Here is a 22,777-nt window from a genome sequence, read left to right on the forward strand (position 1 = left end):
ACACACACGCACACGCACATGCACACACAAACACACACAAACCCACACACACAAACACACACACAGCCAACAGCCCCGAGAGCAATGGGGTGTAACCAAACCCTTCATTTGTATGTACATCATGTACACTAGGAGAGAGAAGCTGAGACAAAGGCAGCAAACATACTCACTCGCACGCACGCACGCACGCACGCACGCACGCACGCACGTACGCAGGCACGCACGCACGCACGCACGAATCGTACTGTCCCTCTATGGATCAGAATTCCTCTCTGTCTGCCTTTTCCATTCTAAATCAATAATCCACCCCCACCCGCGACAAACACGCACACACGCACGCACGCACGCACACACACACACACACACACACACACACACACACACACACACACACACACACACACACACACACATATCCCGCCCGGTTTACAGACAGCCATAAGTGTGGCAGGGAGGCTCCCCAGTCACCCCCCCACACACACACACACACACACGTGCCGGTTGATGTACAGTGGCTGCTGGTGCTTTCTTTATTAACTCCTCACATGCCGACTGGAGCATGTAGCTCATTACCGGCTGCACACACACACACACACACACACACACACACACACACACACACACACACACACACACACCCACGCACATGCACACGCACACGCACGCACGCACGCACGCACGCACGCACGCACGCACGCACGCACGCACGCACGCACGCACGCACGCACGCACACACAGGCGTCACACAGAAAGACAAACACAGATACAGTGGAGTATACCAGACAGACAGACAGTGAGGCAGATGGGAGTTGGACAAACGAGCAGTCTGGACAGCCAGATGGGGAGGAAAACATAGGTAAAGTGACAGGCAGAGAGAGGTAGACAGACACACACTCAGACAAAGGCGCTCATAAAAATAAAGAAATACTGCTAGGAAATATAAACACGAGAGAGAGGAACAGGCCTGGGTCCTCATAGGGAACCACGCTCAATATACAAGAAACATCACCATTGTTGGGTTGTATTTTAAGGAAAATGCTAAAAAGAACCTCTGTTCTAATGCATCAAATGCAGTTATTATTTTGTCTTTGGTTGAATATTTATAAAAGAGACTAAACACTTAAACATGGCGTCCCAATATAATATAATATAATATAATATAATATAATATAATATAATATAATATAATATAATATAATATAATATAATAATAATATAATAATAATAAATATAAATATAATATTGAGCATTAGGTAATTAAGATGTTCAAAAACCTTCAGAAATGTACGCTAAATAAAAAATGCATTGTGAGCTTTTAGATTGGTTATTTTAATGATTAATTCCTGACAGTGACAGTATACAGTAATGTTCCCTCTAAGTTAAGCACGCTCAAGCAATATTATCCTTTACCTAATTCAACCTTTTTTGTTGCCAGATGGAACCGATGCTTTTCCAGCCCTATTGTAATGGTAATGAGCTGCATAAAGTGGCTCCGTTGACAACGCTCTGCCATTAGCATTAGCTCCCAGTGGTGCTGCCTCAAGTTTGATGGCGAGTGAATGGAGATCGGTCGGCAGGTATGAGTCAAGCCCAGAATGACGCCTACATTAGAAAACACCAGACCCTGTAATATAAGATCCGTGTGCATGGTAATTTACTGCAGTGTTGGAGCTGTGCATACACGGTATATACGCCATACAGTACATATACTGACTTCCATAAGATGCATAGATATGGATGCTGCTGATATGGATGCTGCGATAAATGTATTTTACATATGTAATGTATTCCCATGCTTTTTGTTCTTGCTTAATGTAAGTCGCTCTGGATTAAGAGCGTCTGCTAAATGCCTAAATTGTAAATTGTTGCTCTCTGTCTCCAATGTACTGTTTACGGTTTGTTCAACAATCAAAAAGGAGCATGATAATTTATAACAACATTTCAAATTTCAAAGGCCTATACGACCTTCATGATGAAGGGCGCATATAGGCCGAAACGTTGCTGTTTCCTCAATAAATTTTTTCACTGCATTTGAAGACAGTTCTTCCTTTTTCAGTACGTCGGACACTTGGCTGTTCTTCTCCTACACACCTGTCGCCTGTAGGTGTGCAAAAGCTTTGCTTTTTAATTGTATAGCCTGTTAAAAGTGCGTTTACACTAACAGCCATTGTATTTTTCTACACATCTCACTCAAGGCATTTCCAAACATTATTTGGCCCATCACACATTTAACCCATTTTGACCTGAGATCAGATTCTAAAAATGTCTGTTTGAAAATTACAGTTTTCTGAAAAAGCTATGTTTCTATGTCAGTCGTTCGTCGATTTTTCAAAAATAGCAGACCTACAAGCTTGTAGATCTGCTATTTTTCAATAGCTAAAGCATAACATAATGCTAACACCAAAAGGGTTCCCGCCCAAAATGGGTTAAATAAAACTCTCAAAACGTACATAGTAAGACTACTTTAACGCTTCACACTCACTATTGTGAGTGTGAACATGGGGACCCAACTGAGGCTGTATTGTTAACCGTACTTGACACCTTGCCATGTCTATGGCAGTGTACATGCGATCTGGACACGATAATAGGCATAGAGGCATATAGAGTATTAGCAGCTACTGCCGCATGCACGTTTCATGCTAGTCACTCACCCTTTCAGGCAGCATTAGGAATGGCAGTATGTTGACGTGTCACTATGGTGGTCCTGGTCTGGTGTGTTTATGTCCACTTTTATTTATGTGTCACATTATGCTGTAAGTAACGCTTCAATTTCCCCTCAGGGATTAATACAGTATATCTCATCTCATCTCATCTCTCACTAGAATTAGGAATGACATTACAAACAATGTGACAAAAACAAGAGAACAGACATGATTGTTTGCACATTTTAAGTAATCCTAATCAGGTTAGGGTACTATGCAAACTAAATACAGTATTGTACATACAGTAGACCTCATACAGTAAATACACTACTGTATCCATATCGATACAGAAAATATTAATTTAATCACATTAGTGAGGGGCACTAATATATGAAAGTCTAACTCATGTTGATTAGGTGATGTAATAGTGATGTAAAACAAACGGTGCAAACACAAACATTAAACGCCATTAACAATAAAGAGACAATATGACGTAATGAGGCACATTATGACGAAATTTTCCCTTCATTGTCAATGGCGTTTACAAAACAAACATTGAACTAAAGACAAACATTACACCTGTATATAGGAGGGGCTAGCGCCACAGTGAGTGGGTGCAGTCACTGTGGCTGCCACACAACATCACAGGGGGCATAATGTCTTAAAAAGTCAATTTTCTTCTTGTGCTTTAGTGGTGTGGCTAACAGTCTGACACTACGACGTCTCACGTCTTTATTTAGTGCACTAAACAAAGTGGCTCAGCTGGCAAACGTTATAAGTGCTCTAAACAAACATTAAAAGTCCATAGACTTGGCTGCCACATGACGTCATTTCATGAAACCATGCATTGGAGGGGCTAGCGCCCGTCAAAAATAGAAAAGAGCCTGTCAAAAAAGATAGAAGACTCCAGTTACAGTAGTGCTCTTTTGTTAGTACAACTGTAGCTATTACAGTACAGTAGATGTTTTGAACATTTCTTGTTTTCCCACTTTCTTCTATTCTGTGCTCTCTGGACTATCGGGAACTTAACAGTATTTTCTCAGTGTCTTTGTAAGTAATCGTTCACACACAGTGAACCAGTCACAAATAAGTAAATACATATCTGTTATTACTGTATGTGTTACTGCTATGATGTTAGCAGCATGCTGTTACTTAGGTCCGGCTTGACATTGAAGAGAGAGATAGGGAGGGAGAGGGAGTGAGAGAGAGAGAGAGAGAGAGCGAGAGGGAGACAGAGGGACAGAGGGAGGCATTATGTATTTTAACGTATTTAGTTTTATGTTGTGTGTGATTGCCGCTGACATGTGCTGAAGGCTTCATTGGTGTGTAATACATGCACACACGCACGCACGCATGCACGCACGCACGCGCACACACACACACACACACACACACACACACACACACACACACACACACACACACACACACACACAAAACAGACTTACTCAAGAGACACACATACCCACACTCCTAGCCCCCTCTCCTCCTTGGCCAAAAAGAGGATTGTGGCCATACATAATTGATACACACCTCGCTCTATCGACTGGTAGGATTTTTCACCCTGCTCCCTGGTCGATTTCCAGACTCCATTATTCCAGCATTCTCTCCCACCACTCTCTCCCCCCCCCACACACACACACACACACACATGTAAACAGTCATACACATGCACACAAACACAGAGTTTAACAGACAGCCCCCCACACACCTTATTGCCCGCTGCCCCACTATATCATGAATCCATGCAGTTGGCCAACAATGCTGAAACTCAACGCCTTGTGCATACTGTGCACATTTGGCACGTGTGCAAGTCGGTTGCACTCTGGTACAAGTCTTTGAGAGAGAAAGCAACATGTTTGCTCAGTATATACTCTCGCACGCGCGTGTGTGCGCGTGTGTGTGTGTGTGTGTGTGTGTGTGTGTGTGTGCACATGTGTGTGGGTGGATGTGATCACGCACGCCTCCAGAACTTGTGTGAGTGTGTGTAATGCAAGCTGCTCGTAATGAGCAGCGGTTCTCTCTCATGGTAAGTCGGTTGGTGTTTGTTAACGCGTAATTAGCATCATTCAACTCCTGAGTTCAAACTGCGGTCATAAGGCACACGGTTGACCTCTCTGCCCCATGCTCTCTTGCCCATCCCCTACCAGTCTGTTAGCTCTGATGAGCTGCCAGGGAACCAGCCCTGCCCAGCGCAGAGGGGCCGTATTGTAGTCCCAAGCATGGAGCAGGGGTAACATGAGAATGGTGTTTGTGACTGAGTGGGTCTTAGAAAGTGCACTTGGCCGCAGCATCTTTGCTTGACTGGATATGGGAAGATGCACTCTAAAAGTATAAAAATGGGTCCATTTTGGCATTTGGCACAGGTGAAAAATGACAAACGTTGAGAAAAGAAAAATATTAAATGTAGGCTACTGTCATGGTTACAACACATCACATGACAATGTGTTGTGAGCTTGTAGATGAGCTATATGCTATTTATCATGCAGCTATTATTATAAGGCTTGAGTGATTAACAAAACTGAGAATATTTTGCCACGGTAGACAATCTCCTTCTCTTTTATATTCTGCGCCATCATTTACTTTCTTGTTGTGGACTGGCAGAGATGAGGTCTCTCCCTTTCACTCTTCCACTCTCTTTGACTTGTTTGTGTATACGGTTTCTCTCTGAGTATGTGTGTGTGTGGGTGGGGTCTGCCCTTGTGTACTGTAAGTCTAGCTTCTCCAAATATACCGTATATTTTTTCTCTCTCTATTTTTGTGCACAGTCTCGTGTCGCAATTGCATCTCTCCAATGTTTTTCAGTTGACCCAAATTGACAATCTCAGCCCAACTTCAATAAACAAACACACAGGCACGCGTTTGTGTCTTCGAGTGACAGATGTGAATATACATGTGGAAAAATGAGGAAAACGTGCTCAAAGAGATAAAAAATAAAGGTTAAACGCTCCCATTTTACGAAATGTTTTCAGAGTGAGCAAGATGGCAGTCTGCATGAGTCACGTTGTGTCATTTAATATGACCTCAGTCTTCCCGTGGGCTTGGTCCCCCCCCCTTACTTTCAAGTCAATTCGTGTGACAAATGCACGCTCGTCTAAATAAGCCCACTCTGATTTGACCTTCAGAAAACAATATGTACAATGGTAACTGTCATAAAAATGCCCTTCCATCCCCCTCCCCCCTTTGTCATGCATCTTTCCTGCATTATCGCTGGAGGCAGTTGACAGCTTAATAAAGAGTGTATTTGTCTCAATTGAAGCCTCTTAACAAGACAAAGAAGAAAATGATTTGAAAAGCAATTCCTTTTAAATGGCTGTACCGATGTTTTTTGTACCGAGGGTTTTTGTACGAAGGGTGCAGTGGTCCAAAATATTTCGAGTAAAACCTCATTTTAACACAAATTCCAACTCCTTCAACAACCATTAAGAACATAAAGAAAAGCATAGGATAGATGGAATTAACATTAGTTGAGCTTTTGCTTTTGCTGCCCCAACACATAATATGTGTGTACCGGTAGCTAACATTAGTAATGCATACAGCTAGTGAAACTAGTGAGCATCATGATGGATGGCTACTGTCTAACAGCGTGACTGAGCTGGAGCTATTCATCATAGGACACACACACACACACACACACACACACACACGCACGCACACACGCGCGTGCGTGTACAATATCTTTTGTACTAGTTCAGGACATTTATTTATTATATGTACCCCTCGGAATAAATTCTAATGTCCTGACCTTGGTGACCACAGTGGTCACTGTGGTCACAGTGGTCATAATAAGAAGCACATTAAGACTTCTTAGCAAGACCTTCAGGGGATAAGCATTTTGTTTGTTGTTTTATTATTGTTACTAGAGGATCACGTTCGCAACGCGGCCCTAACACCAACGTTGCACCGCCAATCCCAGTGATATGCCCGTATATGGAGATCTCTGTATCTGTCAGAGCTTGTCCCCTTTAGATCTCTGTGTCCAAATTCCAAATTGTCGTACTATACGTACTATACAAGGACATGATTCTATGCCCATATACGTATGGAGATCCCTGATGCCCGTACAGGGGCATGCCCCTTTTGTTCCCATAATATGGAGCTGAGTGATTTGTTTGCTCCTGCTGCCATTACAACACATTGAGGTTACACAATAAACTCCATATTTGGGCGTAGCTGCATTTGGAAGTCCTTATATGGTTATGGCTGAGTCATGGTGACATGAGACTTCAGAGGGTCTGCCTGGCCGGCCGGTTGTCATTTAATATAGGAGGATGTTAAGCTTTTTCTTTCATTTGAGTCCATAACAGTGTGTACACATGTGGCTGCAATTATGTTGCTCGTGGAATGTGGATTGTCCAAGCCATTTAAAGCTCCCACATAGCTGTGTGCGTGCGTGCGTATAAAGACAACCAGGGCATTTGAGGACCAAATCTTCCAATCTTACCCCCTTCTCTCCTGCTGAGCCTGGTTGCTCCTTAATCACGCTGGGTGTAATTGGTGTGAGTCCCGGGGTGTGATTATCTCCAGGCTCGCCCCGCCACTCCAACATAACCCCTCACCTCTATCCTCAGTCAGAGCCAGCCAGGCCTGGGGTTGGAGACTGCTGATTGGGTGGTTGTTCTGCCAACTGACCCCATGCCTGCAGCCGAAAAGAATGAGATGGATGAAGGAAAAGAGAATGAGAGAGTAACGAGTACGTGTGTGCGTGCGTGTGTGAAGGGTTGTTTGTGCATGAGGTGGAGGGGAGCACATTGTGGGTGGATGTCAAAGGGCTGGATAAGAGGTGCACGTGTTACAACGCCAGCGAGAGGATTTTTGTGGGGTCTTACAGAGTATATAGCGGAGAGAACGTGAAAGCAGCGCGGGGAAACTAAGGAGCCAGAGTGAGAGCGAGATAAAGAGCTGGTCTCTGGCCTTGGTGAGAGTCACAGTGGGATTAATAGTGTTGCGGGGGGGGGGGGGGGGGGGGGAGATTACGTTAGAGTGTGGCGAGGAGGGTGAGACGGACGAGCTGGCCTTGTAGTCAGACGCAGACACAGGAAAACATTGACTGGTGAGGTCAGTGACTCACTCAGGGACTCAGACACCAGGGGATTTCATCTCTTCATTCATCCATAAGCAGCGAGTAGCTTTGCTCTCTGACTCTCTCTCTCTCTCTCTCCCTCTCTCTTCTTTGTTTTTCCTCCTTCTCTCTCTGTGGGAATGGGTATTGTGTCCATGATCGATGCGTCTCATTCCAGTGACGTGGTAGCCTGGCTGGCTCTCATTAAAAATGGATTGTGTGTGTGTGTGTGTGTGTGTGTGTGTGTGTGTGTGTGTGTGTGTGTGGCACACACGCACACACTGTGTGCGTGTGTGAAAGGAGTGTAGGTGGCATGCTGTCCCAGAGGTGCCAGCTGTTTACCGTGCACCTTGGGAGCGTGTGGAGAGGTCTGGGCTACTGAGGGTCAGGCCTGTTGCCTTGGCAACTGCTTGTACAATTCCTTACCTTCCTGGTGTCTGTGAGACTTCTTTCTGTCTGTCTGTCTGTCTGTCTTTCCTCACTATGTTCCGCCGCCTGAATGGCGGCTCACTTGATGTGGCGTTGGGGAGAGAAAGAGGAACGACGGTTTAATACCTCTTTATCCCTTTTTAAAATTGTATTCTCTTCTCTTGAATCTGTGTCCATCCATCAGGGGAAGTACAGTGGATGTAGTGTGAGCATGGCTAGGTCCAAGGGCAGAGGGCTGAAAATTGAGCCACTATTCATTTTTCTTCCGTTCTGCCGTGAAGACAGAGGTGGAGGAGCAGATGGAAGCGTTGCTGCCGCTCCCTAACACCCATGCGTTGTCATCCTGTTCCTGGGTGTCAGAGCCCTTGGATCCTTCCCTCACTCACTGAAGAAGTGAAGATCATACACAAATTGCAAACAGCTCAAAACAAAGCTGCCAGATGAGCTCTCCAGTGCTCCAAGCGGACACATAATTTGTAGAAATGCACAGAAATAGATTACTTTCTCCTTTTTCAGAAAGAACCCCAGTATTACTTAAACCATTTAGGATAACCATATTGACTAGACAAGCCAGTTCAGGTGAACACTTAAACCAGGAACAAATCTTCTATTATCTAGAGCTGTAATAGTAATTGCATAACACAAAATTCACCTTTAAGAAAACGATAAGAGAACACCTTATGCAAATAAGCCTGTACTAATCCCCAGAGGCACAACGTTTAATGTGTTGTACATTTTTGTTTAGTTATACTGTAATTGTACTACTTTTATTGCATTTTTATTTTCTATTTCTAAAATGTATGTAATTAATGTTTTTGTTAAAATGTTTGTCTGTATTAAGAAGCTGGCTCACTGCAATCATGGAGATTTGGCACATGCAAATTCACAAGGTTTGGGTCTCTTTCTAAGTACAAAAGAAAGTCAATGCTTGCATCTGGTTTGGATGCTTGTTCTTATTGTTATTTCAACTGTCCCCAAATATTCTATTAATCAGTCAGTTTGGTCTTAGTCGACTGCTTGTCTTGGTAACATCTCTTGTAAACTTGATTGATATAACCCTTTAATTATGCTATTTTACAGGCCAGTAACATTAGAATGTTCAGTTCTGAACACAACCATTCTGAAAAGGATGGTTTAATTGGAGAGTTATACTCCATGAGAGTCAGTCTGGGATACAATCAGCCAAACGGCTCCCTGAATGAAGACTCTAATAACAACCGCTAAGCCCCGTGTTTATGCCTGTGTATTCTACGGGAAGGCTAAACCCCCCTGTATTACGAAACAATAATGAGGGGCTTCCCATTCAGCATGAAGAGAGTGTCCTGTTGTTTTTTTAGTGGCAGGGTTTGTCAGTCAGTTGGCTAGACCGCTGCAGTTGGTAGCTGGATCGGAGCCTCTCTCATTGCGTTACCCCCCACTGAGGCCATCTTATGCAGAAATGACATTAGCGCCGCGTGCTCACTCCGACACCGCCTCTCGCTGACAACGCGCTTGGCGTAGATCAGGTCAGCTGTGGAAATGAGCGCGTTGAGTCTGCTTCGCTAAGCAGAGAAGAGAGAAAGGCACATGCAGAGCTTCCCTGTCTTTCTTTTGTTTTTTTAAAGGTAGGAAGAAGTATTTGCATGTCCACATCCCCATGATGTGGCACGCACGCACGCATGCACGCACGCACGCACGCACTTACGCACACACACACACACACACACACACACACACACACACACACACACACACACACACACAGCTCAGTGGGAGAAGGGGCCTCATTGTGCAGGCCTGCTGTGTTGAGTGACTGCAGCGTGTGCTGGGCAACAGCTGCTGTGATCCCCCCTACAACACCCCCCTCCACCCCATCTATTTCACCTCCACTACTGTCCACGCTGGCTTAAACATCAATGCACGCACGCACGCACGCATGCACGCGCGCACGCAGACAGGCAGGCACGCAGACAGACAGGCAGACAGGCAGACAGGCAGGCAGGCAGGCAGGCAGGCAGACGGAGACAAAGATGACATGTACGTATATACAATCAATCATAACCTAAATCTAACTTTTCATTTTCTCTGTTTAAGATTAGTTTTTGGCTTTTCTGCCTTTGATAGTTTTTGAGTGGTGTAAACCACTCCTACAACTGGCTTTTGTGTGCAGAAAAAAATGAGCATGGTTGCTATGTTCAAAATAATTTCTGACGTAATTAAATCACACCCGGGTGAACTGGATGACCGTAGCAACCATGGTCATTTTCTCTGCACAGAAAAAGCCAGTTGTGAAATCACATCCGGGTGTGATTTCATTACGTTAGATCAGAGCTGATCAGGCTACATAATACCTTACCTTATTTCATTACGTCAGACATTACGTCAGACCACAGCTGATCATGCTATATAAAACCTTACACCACTCAGTTCACACGGGTGTGATTTTTTGAACACATCAAGGTCTTCGGGATCTCAAACCCACACTACAACACACTGTCAGGCTATCAGAGCTTAGGTGCCTGCCTGGACCACTATACAGCGGCCAAATCTAATCTCTTTTTACAATACAACAATTTACAATTTACAATTTAGGCATTTAGCAGACGCTCTTAATCCAGAGCGACTTACATTAAGCAAGAACAAAAAGCATGGGAATACATCACATATATAAACAGCATTTATCAAGAAACATGCGTAAGCTAAGAATGTAACTAGAACATATCTATATATATAATGACACTATACATATAAGCTATACATATATATTATACTATGCTGTACTGTTATTGTGCTGTTTCAAATGCTATCTAAGTCTAAAAAAGTGCTGTCTAAGGGGGTAGGGTAAGTGCTATGGGCCATGACCCATTTCCTCATGGGGACCAGAACTGCGTCTTGTCCCCACAGAGATGGTACAACATGCACACACACACACACGCACGCGCGCACTGTAAACAGTCATACACATGCACACAAACACAGAGTTTAACAGACAGCCCCCCACACATCTCGACAGCTGTATCCACATTGTAACCCTTTCATGAACCAAAAAAAACAAAACTGATCTGGCACATTTTGGCCCCTGGCGAAAGTTCTACTATAAAGGTTCAAAGTTCATCCACATGCACTGTCTGTCTGTCTGTCTGTCTGTCTGTCTGTCTGTCTGTCTGTCTGGAGGACCTACTGTAGACACTGTGTCATCCACATGCACTGTCTGTCTGTCTGTCTGTCTGTCTGTCTGTCTGTCTGTCTGTCTGACCTACTGTAGACACTGTGTCGTCCACATCCACTGTCTGTCTGTCTGTCTGTCTGTCTGTCTGGAGGACCTACTGTAGACACTGTGTCATCCACATCCACTGTCTGTCACAGTCTCTCTCTCCCTCAGTCTGTGACTCCAGCATGGCCACTCCCACATTCATTTCCACCACACTGCAGTCCCATTTACACACCTGTCTTCAACTCCCTCGTCAGCCAACCTGTGAAGTGTGAACACTTTGCCAATCATCCTGCTCCTATAAAACTGGACTCTTTACAAACTCAGTGTCAGTTCATAGTTTGATGTTGCTTGTCCCTGGATTCCTATTTGACTACTTTGTCATTTTGCAATTGCCTGATTCCTGCCTACTACTTCAGTGTAAGATCTGCCTTATTCTTTATTAAATACTTACTTATGAATGCCAACCAGTGAACACTTTGCCAATCATCCTGCTCCTATGAAACGGGACAAAACTGGCAATACTATTCAAGCTTTCAGAGTTAGCCCAAGTAGAGGATTTACAGGGGCACGGTGGTAGTGCTGTCGCCTCACAGCTAAAGGTCCTGGGTTCGATTCCTGCTGGGGTGCGCTGTGGGCGCTGGCGGCGTGTCCTCTCCTCCACGTCATCAGTGCCCATACCCGAGGTGGGGTTGGAGTAAGGGTGTGTAGAGCCCAGGATCACATGGTAAACTAGTTGATCTGTTCTGTGTACTCTTTTCCTCCCTCTACACCAAATCTATTAATCAAAAATAGCCAATCTACAAGCTCATGACGCATTGCGACACATTGTGCGCTTGTACTGCAGCTATTTTGTGCAAACGTTCCCCTCTGAAGAGGGATGCTAGTCATGTTGTTAAGAGGGACAGATATGAGAGGGCAGAGCTCAGCTCCAGAGACATGTAGCAGTCTGAGTATGAGGGGCTGGCCGGTGTCGTTCCCCATGCAGCCAAGGCTCTCTCCTGGTGGGCTTGTTTGCAATCAGTCTCAGCCTCTGGTGGTGCTGCTGTGACCCGATGGTCTGCAGCTCATTACAGCATGCCACCTGTTTGTCCTGCAGCAATGGAGAGACTGGCCTAATGGAAATGACTGCAACTTAGGCACACACACACACACACACACACACACACACACACACACACACACACACACACACTGTGTTGAGGTGACAGTGGGTTAATCTAACGGGAGTGGCCGTGGTAGATCAGCACTGCGCTCTGACTTTCAGCATCTCTCCATGTCAATGGCTGCCTTTGTCCCTGGCGGGGCCCCTCCCTGGCCCCTCACTCACCAAAGGACTGGGGACCAGGCAGACAGGTGGAGGAGTTATTGCGCTTTTGGGTCCCAAAAGACAAAAGCCATGTACACGCACGCACACACGCACACACGCCCACACACATGCACACACACCCACACAGAGACCTCGGAAACGCAGCCTCTGCAAACAGACTGAGGTGCCATGTGGCACAAGAGAAGTGTGTGAGACAGACAGACAGACAGACAGACAGACAGACAGACGTACACACACAGGACTGACAAACATGTTGCGTGGCAGCTGAAATAGCTGTAGGCCTAAAGAACACTCAACTGACACACAGACACACACACACACACAAACACACACACACACACACACAGTTTATTTAACTCTGAAAATGTTCAAATGAAACCAAAGGGACCCATTTTGTTTCATTTGTACACTTTCAATGTTAGGATTTGACTATGTAGACTCGCCGGCTGGCTGGTGAGACATGACACACTTTGGCACCTCAGATGTGTGTTTTTACACCATCTGGAGTTTGCTCTGTGCTTATTTATGTAAATGTTCTCACCTGCCCTTGTCTAACTTTAATGCAAACGACAAATTATTATGAGCACAAGGGTGTGTGTGTTCTGCATTCAAATGTCTGGTCTCACTACGTCTGAGTACTGATTAGCGCTGAGTGAGGACTGCTGTGTATTTGCTTTACCCTCACGTACCTATTCAAATTCCACATTGTTGACATACTGTATGTACCTTAGAATAACCCTATTGTGCCCCAGTGATATTGCACATCGTATTAGAGCAATTGTTCATACAATGTTAACCACATGAACCGTGGCGTCCTTATTCTGCTCACGTCATAACAAGCGAACATTGAAGAGAGAGAGGAGTCTGAACTGGACTAAAACAACAGACATTCATAAGAATGTTCGGTTTGGTGTGGATGCTTGTTTATTTATTTTTTAGCAACTATACACCACTCATATTGTTTGTCTAATAGGGAACATTACATTAGCCGGGGCAAACTGCTGCCTAGTTAACTGTCAAGTTAGTGAGGATTTTATTTTCAATCCATTTATGTCCTTCCTGGTAATTATAACCCAGGTCTTCCATGTGCCGTGTGAGAGACAAAAGTTCTACCGATGAGTTGAGACAGAATGCCCATGTGGGCAGGAGAGAAATTGCACTTGGAGCAGTTTATGTATGTCGGGGGGAGGTGGGTTGTCATCATTGCTCCCTCTGTGGGTGTATTTGTACAGGCTCTACCTAGGGGGGGACAGATGCGTCTGGCCGAACAAAAGCACAGTGATGGTGTTGAGGAGCCTTTCTCTGGCCAGCCGGTGCCAGCTGCTCGCTATACAGTTTCTATAATACAGGCTTGTGTGGAAGACGAAAGCAACTGTTGCTTTTTTTCACAAATGCACACGTCTGTCTACCTCCCTCTCTTTAAACATATATACGCTGTCAGCTGGCTGCATTGCACAGCAGCGCTCGCGCACGCACGCACGCACGCACGCACGCACACACACACACAGGCCTGCTCGTTGTGTGCATCTTTTGAAGTGCAGAATAAAATCCTCATTAGATTATCCATTTGAAACTCGGAGAGTGTGCAAATGTCCCCGAATGTACCCTCACAGGACCATTGTGTGCTGATTCCAATACCTTGTTGTGTTTTCAGGTCACCCAGGTCCCCATCGAGTCATGTGAGCAGTACGGAACGTGTGGAGAGTGCCTGAGCTCCGGAGACCCGCACTGTGGCTGGTGTGTCCTGCACAACATGTGAGTAGACCTTAAAAGCAACATTCTGACCATTAGTACACAGTTACTTAGAGGAAATGACTTCTACTGCTTCAAGCAGCTGCTGGCTGCGAAGACAAAACAGGGGTAGCTGCTGGGGGGTTAAGTGTCTTGCTCAGGGACACTTTGACACGTGCACTATAGGCGAGCCAATAAGGTTTGAACCGGCGACCTTCCGATTCCCAGACTGCCACACTACCCACCCAGGCTCTTACTGTGTATAATCACACAGCCGTTGTTGGACATGGTCTCGATGGGGTTCCTCCTCCTGCCTTTACGTTGACTTCCAAAAAGGCACAAGACTTAAGCCCTCCATTTCCTCATGCACAGGTTAAATAAACAGAGCGGAGCCTTTTCCCTCCTCCGTTGTTTATCCCAGATGGAATCTGGGTTGGAGGAAAGTACAGTAGACGTGTGTACAGGGCTGAAACTGAGCAGCTGTTCCCCGGAGCTGTGTGGAGCTGTGTGGAGCTGTGCGGCAGCTAGAGATCCTCAGAGCTGTGTGGCAGCTAGAGATCCTCAGAGCTGTGTGGCAGCTAGAGATCCTCAGAGCTGTGTGGCAGCTAGAGATCCTCAGAGCTGCTTGCCTGCAGTCGGAGCTGTGTGGCAGCTAGAGATCCTCAGAGCTGCTTGCCTGCAGTCGGACTGACTGCTGTCTGTCCTATTCTTCTGACATGAGGCTGATATCTGCAGATAGAAATGATGTCCTGGAATGTGATGTGAATGTGTTCACAGACTGAGAGATGGTTTATTGTAAAGTCTGGATTGTTATTTTAACTCAATTGGTTCCATTTGTACACACTGTTTTTTAATTTAGTTAAATTGTGTGAAGGCAGTTGTGGTGATGGTTTTGGTTGTGTGTACATGTACCGTGGGTGCTTCTGAATCTCCTCGTAAGGCTAAAATGTCTTATTTAGTGCTAATTTAGTGCTTACTTACCTGAGTACATTGGCCATCACACAGTGACCAGAGAAGGCATGAGTGACACCTGCTGGACATTACCTGCTACTACAGCAGTATGGACAGAAGCCTTGTCTGACAGCAGGGATGCAGAAGATATATCTTATGCACCAGTCACTGGCAGTGGTAGACGTAATCGGGTCTGAAGCCGCCGTGGTTAACTGACATGATGGAGAAGGAGATGCCGTGGAAACGAGATGAATACAACAAGCCATTGGAAGAAACGAAGAGAGTCTCACTCGCACGCACGCACGCACGCACGCGGTGCGTGCGTGCGGTTTGCGCTGTTGTTTAAATGGCCCTGTTTCCCTTGTCCACAGCTCTTCTTAATAAAAGCATCTAAGGCATGGCTGAAGTGTGTGTGTGTGTGTGTGTGTGTGTGTGTGTGTGTGTGTGTGTGTGTGTGTGTGTGTGTGTGTGTGTGTGCGAGCGTGCACGCGTGTGCGTGCACATGCGTGTGCGTGTGCACGCGTCAGAGCCCACCGCAATCATCATTATCGTGATGGCAGACCCTGCAAAGTGCACTTAAAGTAATTTACATCACTCCAAACCTGGGGACAGGACAAATAATTGCCTGGCGACAAGGTAATTCAGCATGTGTTTTTCTGCAGGGATATAGGAGGGGTGGCTATATAGTTCCCTGCAGTCTGCATGCCTTCACACAGGGATCATTTACCACAACATTAGCCCCCATGCTAAGGCTGTTAATCACACTGTTTCTTTCTACTGTATAGGGAATGGAACTCTGGGCTGGTGGCTGTGCGTTGTACCGTAGAACGTGAGGCTTCTATTCAGGCGTTACCACCGATTTATGCTTGGCTGTGCACTTTTGTTGTGCATGCAAAAGTAGTCAATGGTGTGAACTTGTAGATCAGCTATTGTCAGTGTGTGACACCAGCACCAGCACACCACACATAAATCAACCTTTAAATGGCGAAGAAAGGAGTGAGAACCGTTGGTGTTAAAGGCAGCTGTGGGGCAACAGGAACAGCTGTTTGATGTGTGAATGCTTTTTGCGAGTGTGTGTGTGTGTGTGTGTGTGTGTGTGTGTGTGTGTGTGTGTGTGTGTGTGTGTGTGTGTGTGTGTGTGTGTGTGTGTGTGTGTGTGTGTGTGTGTGTGTGTGTGTGTGTGTGTGTGTGTGTGTGTGTGTGTGTGTGTGTGTGTGGGCAAGAAGGTTTATGTGTGTTTGTGCGTACTATTGACCATATTCACACGTCGTCCATTTAGCTCTTACTTCCATGTGAATAATAGTCTGTTGTGTTTGTATGCGAACACTGAGTGCACTGCATTACTGTACCACGAGGGGTTGAAGGTCAGCACCCACTTTCATGTCCGATCAGCCATCTGTTTTCCAACAGCATGGCGCCCCTGTGACACCTGTCTCCGGTCTGAGCCCCCACCCTTCCCTCTTTCTATGACCCTGCGTCAATGGGGGGTATACACAGACCCCCCTGTTGGCTCCAGCTAAGCTACTGCAGAGAGGCAGACAGGGGTGAGAGGGTGCAAAGAACGGTGGCCATAATGTAGACACCATGGCTCCTGTGCGCCCGTACACGACTCTTAATCAGCAAATTAACAACGAAGCTAATTCTGACCAGTTTATTTCACCCAAGGTGGTAATGATGCAGCAGAGCCACAGAGAAAAAGAGACGTGAGAATTAGTTGTCAGATTACCTGTAGTTGTGTTGGTTTGTAGAGTATAGTCAACTGGAACAGGAGGCGTCTTTTACTGTATGTATTGCTGGAGACGAATGCAGCTGCTTCCTCTTGTGCGAACTCTAGCACAAGAGCACACTCCAGCACAGCTGTGGCCATAGTGTCTTACCTCCATCCTCCTACAGTATGCCACCTCAGCTCTCCAGTTCTCGTCTCAGTCACCCATGAATCCTAAGCCTAAAGCACTAATGATTTTATGACATTACCCATCCTCTCCAAGAGCTTCTCCTTCCGCATCTCATCTCATCTCATCTCCACCACTCACATCTGTGGTGTGTCCTGTTTGGACGTTCCCCCTCCTGCCTCCTCTCTGAAATCATCTTTTCTACTCTGGAGCTGGTTGGCTTGTCACACATAAACATCCCTCTCTTTGATCAGCCCCCCCTTAATCATGCAGCTGCCATCCACAATTTCTGTCCCCCTTTCTTCTTGTCTGGAGACACTCGGTTTATTTTCTCCTCCTCTTTCCCATCTTTACGTTTGTGGCGTCGGCAAGTTGATGGCAGCGCTTGATGCTAAGGTAGCTAATTAGGAACATGGCAGGACATTAGCTCACTAGCGGTGATGGGGAGGAGAAATGGAGAGGGAAAGAGAGACAGAGAGACACAGCATGCTGTCCAGGAGTGGCGTCTCTCTTGCTCTCAAGTGGCGTCTTTCTTTCTGGCTCCCTTTATCTTTCTTCCCTCATTTTGTCTTTTTCCTATCCAGCGCGGTGTGTTAACACTCTAGTCCTTTAATTACCAGCAGCTGCTAGGCACCCACTGAAAGCACCGACGGGGATAGAGAAAGACAGAAGACCAGAAGAATGAGAGGACGAGAATGAGAAGCGGGAGAGAGTGTTTGATACCACACCACTCATTGGCCCAGTAGAACAGAACTGGGCAGCATTTTGATAGTGGATCAAAAGGAGATCCTGTTCTCAAACACTCTTGTTCAGTCACAGCTTCATGAAAGGGTGTGGGCTGGATGTGGCTCAACCATTTGACCTGACCACAGTCCAACACACCATGGAGGCTAAACTGCTGCTACTACTATCCTCCTGTCCTTCCCTTCCTCTTTCCTTGTACAACCATCTCTCTCATATGTCTCTCCTATTACGATATTTCACGCTCTCTCTCTCTCTCTCTCTCTCGCTCTCACGCTCTCTCTCTCTCTCTCTCTCTCTCTCTCTCTCTCTCTGTCTCTGTGTCTCTGCCAAAAGCTCTCATGGTCAGATTAGCTCTCTTAATCATGGCCCAAAGAAGCTTTTCGGTCCCAAAATGGATGCGAGGGTGTTTCTGATATTTGTCACGATTACTTTCATGTGAGATTTTCATCCGTAGTTGACACTGGATGACCAGTCCATAACGATTCTACTACTAATGAATGGTGATGGGCAGGACACAGAGAAAAAAAAATCATGTACTGTTTACTTAAGATAGATCCCCTGGTCACTGGTGACTGAAATCAGTTCTGTGATGTGTATAATAATGTATTAAAGTCCCAGGAGACTGAGGATGGCTGCTCTGGAGGCAGAACTAGACAGCTAGTGTCCTCTGATTGGGGAACGGGATCGTAGCGTGTTGTCAGTTTGTGTGTGGCTGAGCGCCTTAGATCTCTTTCAGTAGCCCACAGGGCAACCGCAGCAACAGTATAATTAGATAGGGCTTGCTTCATGCCATGCTATGGCTAACTGAAATACTTGCCAAAGTAGAAACACGTCAAAAATGTCTTTCTCTTATTAGTATTTGTTATTTTTCTTATTGTCAAAGCATCATCCTCTTTTTGCGTACTGTCCTGTTGTCTCTTTTGTCTTTATCTCTGTCTTGCCTCACGCTGTTGCTGTGGCAGGCAGTAGATGGATATGGGACAACTGTCTGCTTCCACAAATCAATGTTATTAGCTTAATGCCGTCAAACGATTTGTTCGGCATCCAGGGCAAAGCAGGCTAAGTGACTTCACTTCATCAGTCACGGTTTGGGACACGTCCCACTTCTTAAAGAGATCAGTTTTAGTTCTGACTTGGCCCAGGCTTTAATGTTGTAAATTAGGTTTACCCATGGCAATCCTGGTATTTTCTTTTTTTTTTTGTGTGGCTTTCGCCTTTATTTTGTATTTCTTATGGAGGGACAGACAGTAGGCTGACAGGAAATGGGGAGAGAGATGGGGGGAAGACATGCAGTAAAGGCCTTCGGGATCGGGAGTCGAACCCGTGGCACACTGCCAGACTGGATTACCAGCCACACTACTAAATACATGAGTATTTTAACCACACAGGGACTTTAATAAGAGGAGAGATGCTAATCAATAGAAAGCAGTCCTAATTGTTGCAAGGCCACACATTATTATGTCTACTTTTCTCAGACGTATCACCACGACTCACTTTGATAAACCATAATTGTGACTGGTTATAACAGGGGTTCATCGACCCCCAGGGGCCCTTGAGGGGGTTCTATGGGGGTCCCCAGCAAAATGAGGAACAGTTTAAACATTTAAAAATAGCAAATATCTACAAGCTCACAACGGTGGTTAAATTCAATATAGCTTCACCAGCTAGAAGATAAGAAATTAATACTACTACTGTATAAAACAATAACTATTCAGATCATAGCTTTTCCTTTCCCACCTACTGTAAAGACAGTTGTAAAATTCTGTACTAATTATCATTTAACTAAGATCTTCAAATGGGGGCTCTGATACGTATCAATGTGGGGGTCCTTGACATAAATGATGAGAACCACTGAGTTAACTTGTAACATGCACGGTTAGCTCATGGAGAGCAGTATAGTTTCTATATAAGCTGCGATTGATGTCCAGTGGCGCCCATAAAACCGCCTCTAATTTACCTATGGCAACAACAATTAGCGTAGCAATGCTAACGGCCGCCACAGCCCATTGTGGATGTCAGACGCTGTGCCTAATGGCCTCCTCGTCAGCTGCAGTTGCAGGCAGCAGAGGAGGGGGAGTCTGCATCCATCTCCCCAATCTGTGCCTAATGAGATATCGATCACAGACACGCACTCACGTGCATCGATACGACCATGGAATCCTAGCACATAGAGCCGCCACAGTTATTAATGATGGCTGATATATTGCATCGGTGCTGTGTCCTGAGTGGTGAGGCTAACATGTGCTGGATGTGTAACTGGCCAGACGCTGAATGGCGGTAGAGTTCAATTTATGGCATCAGAAAGTGGATGTATGTGGTCTGGCTTGCAATCACCATGTTAATCAATACACTTTCTTCCATATTAGTCAATCCCACACAGTAATACCCTCAGAGACTGTACATGTTAAACAAAGTAGACACAAGCATCATGCCATCCATTAGCAGTAATATGCGCCTACATCTATTGAATACTGTATGACTGTAGACTATCGACAGTGGATATGGTATAGTCTCAGGTATCTATACGCAGTGGGGATATGGATAAATTGTGTGTGTGTGTGTGTGTGTGTGTGTGTGTGTGTGTGTGTGTGTGTGTGTGTGTGTGTGTGTGTGTGTGTGTGTGTGTGTGTGTGTGTGTGTGTGTGTGTGTGTGTGTGTGTGTGTGTGTGTGTGTGTGTGTGTGTGTGTGTGTGTGTGTGTGTGTGTGTGTGTGTGGGAGCAGCAGTGTCCCAGCGCAGTCAGTCTCCATACATGTTTACATTAACATGAGTTTTCACTGGCTCAGAGTCCCACGGCAGGGTTCCATGCAGCAGCACAGAGGAAGGCTTTCCATAACCACTCACCACTGGTATTAAGCATTTGCTAACCACTATTAATCATGAAATATGCATGTAGTTCACTGTGCTCTCTCTCTATATACCTCCCCCCATGTATACTATTCACCTCCTCCAACCATTTAATCTTTACTTTGCGCCCCGTTTTTAACATTTTCTTTTCCATGGGGTATTTTATATTCGAGGACTTTTTTTTATATATTATTTTTTTGCCAGAAAGTACGCCTGATGACACTGTACACCGTATGTACATATATAATGATCTCCACACATCAAAATAATGAGATTTAGGTTCATAACTTTAAGCACAAGCCTAGAATATACAGAACAAGACTGGGAATAGATGAAAGTGAAGGATGGTATTCTATTTAGATGGAAATGATGGTGGATATGATGCTACAATTGAACAATAACAAGCAATTAGCTAAAATAAACAGCAGCAAAAGAGAGACATTCACATATACACAGTGTACAAAGTGCAAGGTAAGAATAGCAACGTCGACCGTGAGATAGATGAATACATTTTGTTTTGTTTTGCTTTGCTTTTCTAATGATCTGGGCCTCTAGTATGGCGCAACACAAAGTGATTTCAAAATGGCTCCCTCTGGGAACTCTGAACTCTGTTTAATTCAACCAGTTAGTGCTCTGACCACATGAGTTGTGAGGTCTCAGGTTCGAATCCAACTCTTGCATGTCGACCTTGGGTTACCTGCCTCGATCTCTACACTGCACACTCTCCTATCTAATAAAGCAATAAAAGATGGCTCCCCCGCGTTCAGCTTCTCCCATTTTCAAACATGACGCTCAGAGCTACACTTAGAGCTGCAATCAGACAGACTCCCTTCAGACCTTCACTGAAGTCCTTACATGTGAGGAGGAAAAGAGAGGAAGCAGAGAGAAGAGAGAGAGAGGGAGGAACGGAAATCTTCCCCTGTCGCCTGCCTCCTCTGCACTCCTGTCAAGGCCACGCTCTCTCTCTCTCTCTCTCTCTCTGTGTGTGTGTGTGTGTGTGTGTGTGTGTGTGTGTGTGTGTGTGTGTGTGTGTGTGTGTGTGTGTGTGTGTGTGTGTGTGTGTGTGTGTGTGTGTGTGTGTGTGTGTGTGTGTGTGCGTGTGTGCGTGTACACGTGCGTGTGCGCTGGTGATTGAGAATGAGGGAGCATACAGTATGTGCGTGTATAACCCGGCACCGGCGAGCACGCGCTTGTGCACACAAGATGTGAAAGCACGACGGAAAGTATGAGTGAGTACAGTAAGTGTCTGAATGCTTATGTGTATTGGTGTCTGAGATTTTGCACATGTCAGTGTGTGTGTGTATATTTGTGCATAGTGCAGCATGGCAAAGACAACGGGGTAATTGCCTGTCTGGAACTAAGGAACTATGGAGGCAGGCAACGTAGGGGACCCCAAGGTTAAGCTTCATACAGGGAGCTGCTGGTGCCCCGCATCACTCCAACGTACATCATACTGTACAGTAGATGCTCCATTTCAAACATGGTACAGTATCTCAGTTGGATTTACACCCACATAATTGAATGCTCTGGAGACACGATAACCCTTCATTGTCCTTTGACCTGCATGCATGCACATAGTAGTGCACTGGGACAACATGCCATTGACACAACTTCTTTGTGTGAAATTGCTAGCTTGTGACATTAATGCTAGGCTCTTAACCCTATATGGCCACCCTAATTAACAGTGGATTGTGCCTTCTACCTGCACTATTCATATTTTTAATTCATAATTTTAATGCCAATAGAAAAATCTGTGATATGCACAATATATCTCATTTTAAGGGGCAAGCATATAGTATAGACAGTGATCTGTCCCCGATGCTACTGTATGCGATCATTGTTTATTTTCATAACTAAGTCAAATTAAGCTCTAATCAAGCCGAATATCGCATTTTGAACAGCTATGCACATAAAGACCGCGTGCGCATTTCAGCCGGTTTTAGGTAGAGGTAGAGGACAT

At 45.4% G+C, this 22,777-nt stretch overlaps 1 protein-coding gene across 1 annotated transcript in view; it reads left to right on the plus strand.

Moving 5' to 3' along the window:
* Positions 1-22,777, plus strand: part of plxna2 (plexin A2) — a gene marked incomplete at its 5' end in the record, with an annotated part of 219,011 nt that overhangs the window by 89,653 nt on the left and 106,581 nt on the right. The window contains one exon of the mRNA XM_079514160.1: positions 14,308-14,408. Within this exon, the coding sequence (XP_079370286.1) occupies positions 14,308-14,408 (101 nt within the window). The remainder of the gene's footprint in view (positions 1-14,307; positions 14,409-22,777) is intronic.

This window comes from Electrona antarctica (genome assembly GCF_951216825.1).
Source record: "Electrona antarctica genome assembly, chromosome: 2".
In the NCBI taxonomy this organism is placed as follows: Eukaryota; Metazoa; Chordata; class Actinopteri; order Myctophiformes; family Myctophidae; genus Electrona; species Electrona antarctica.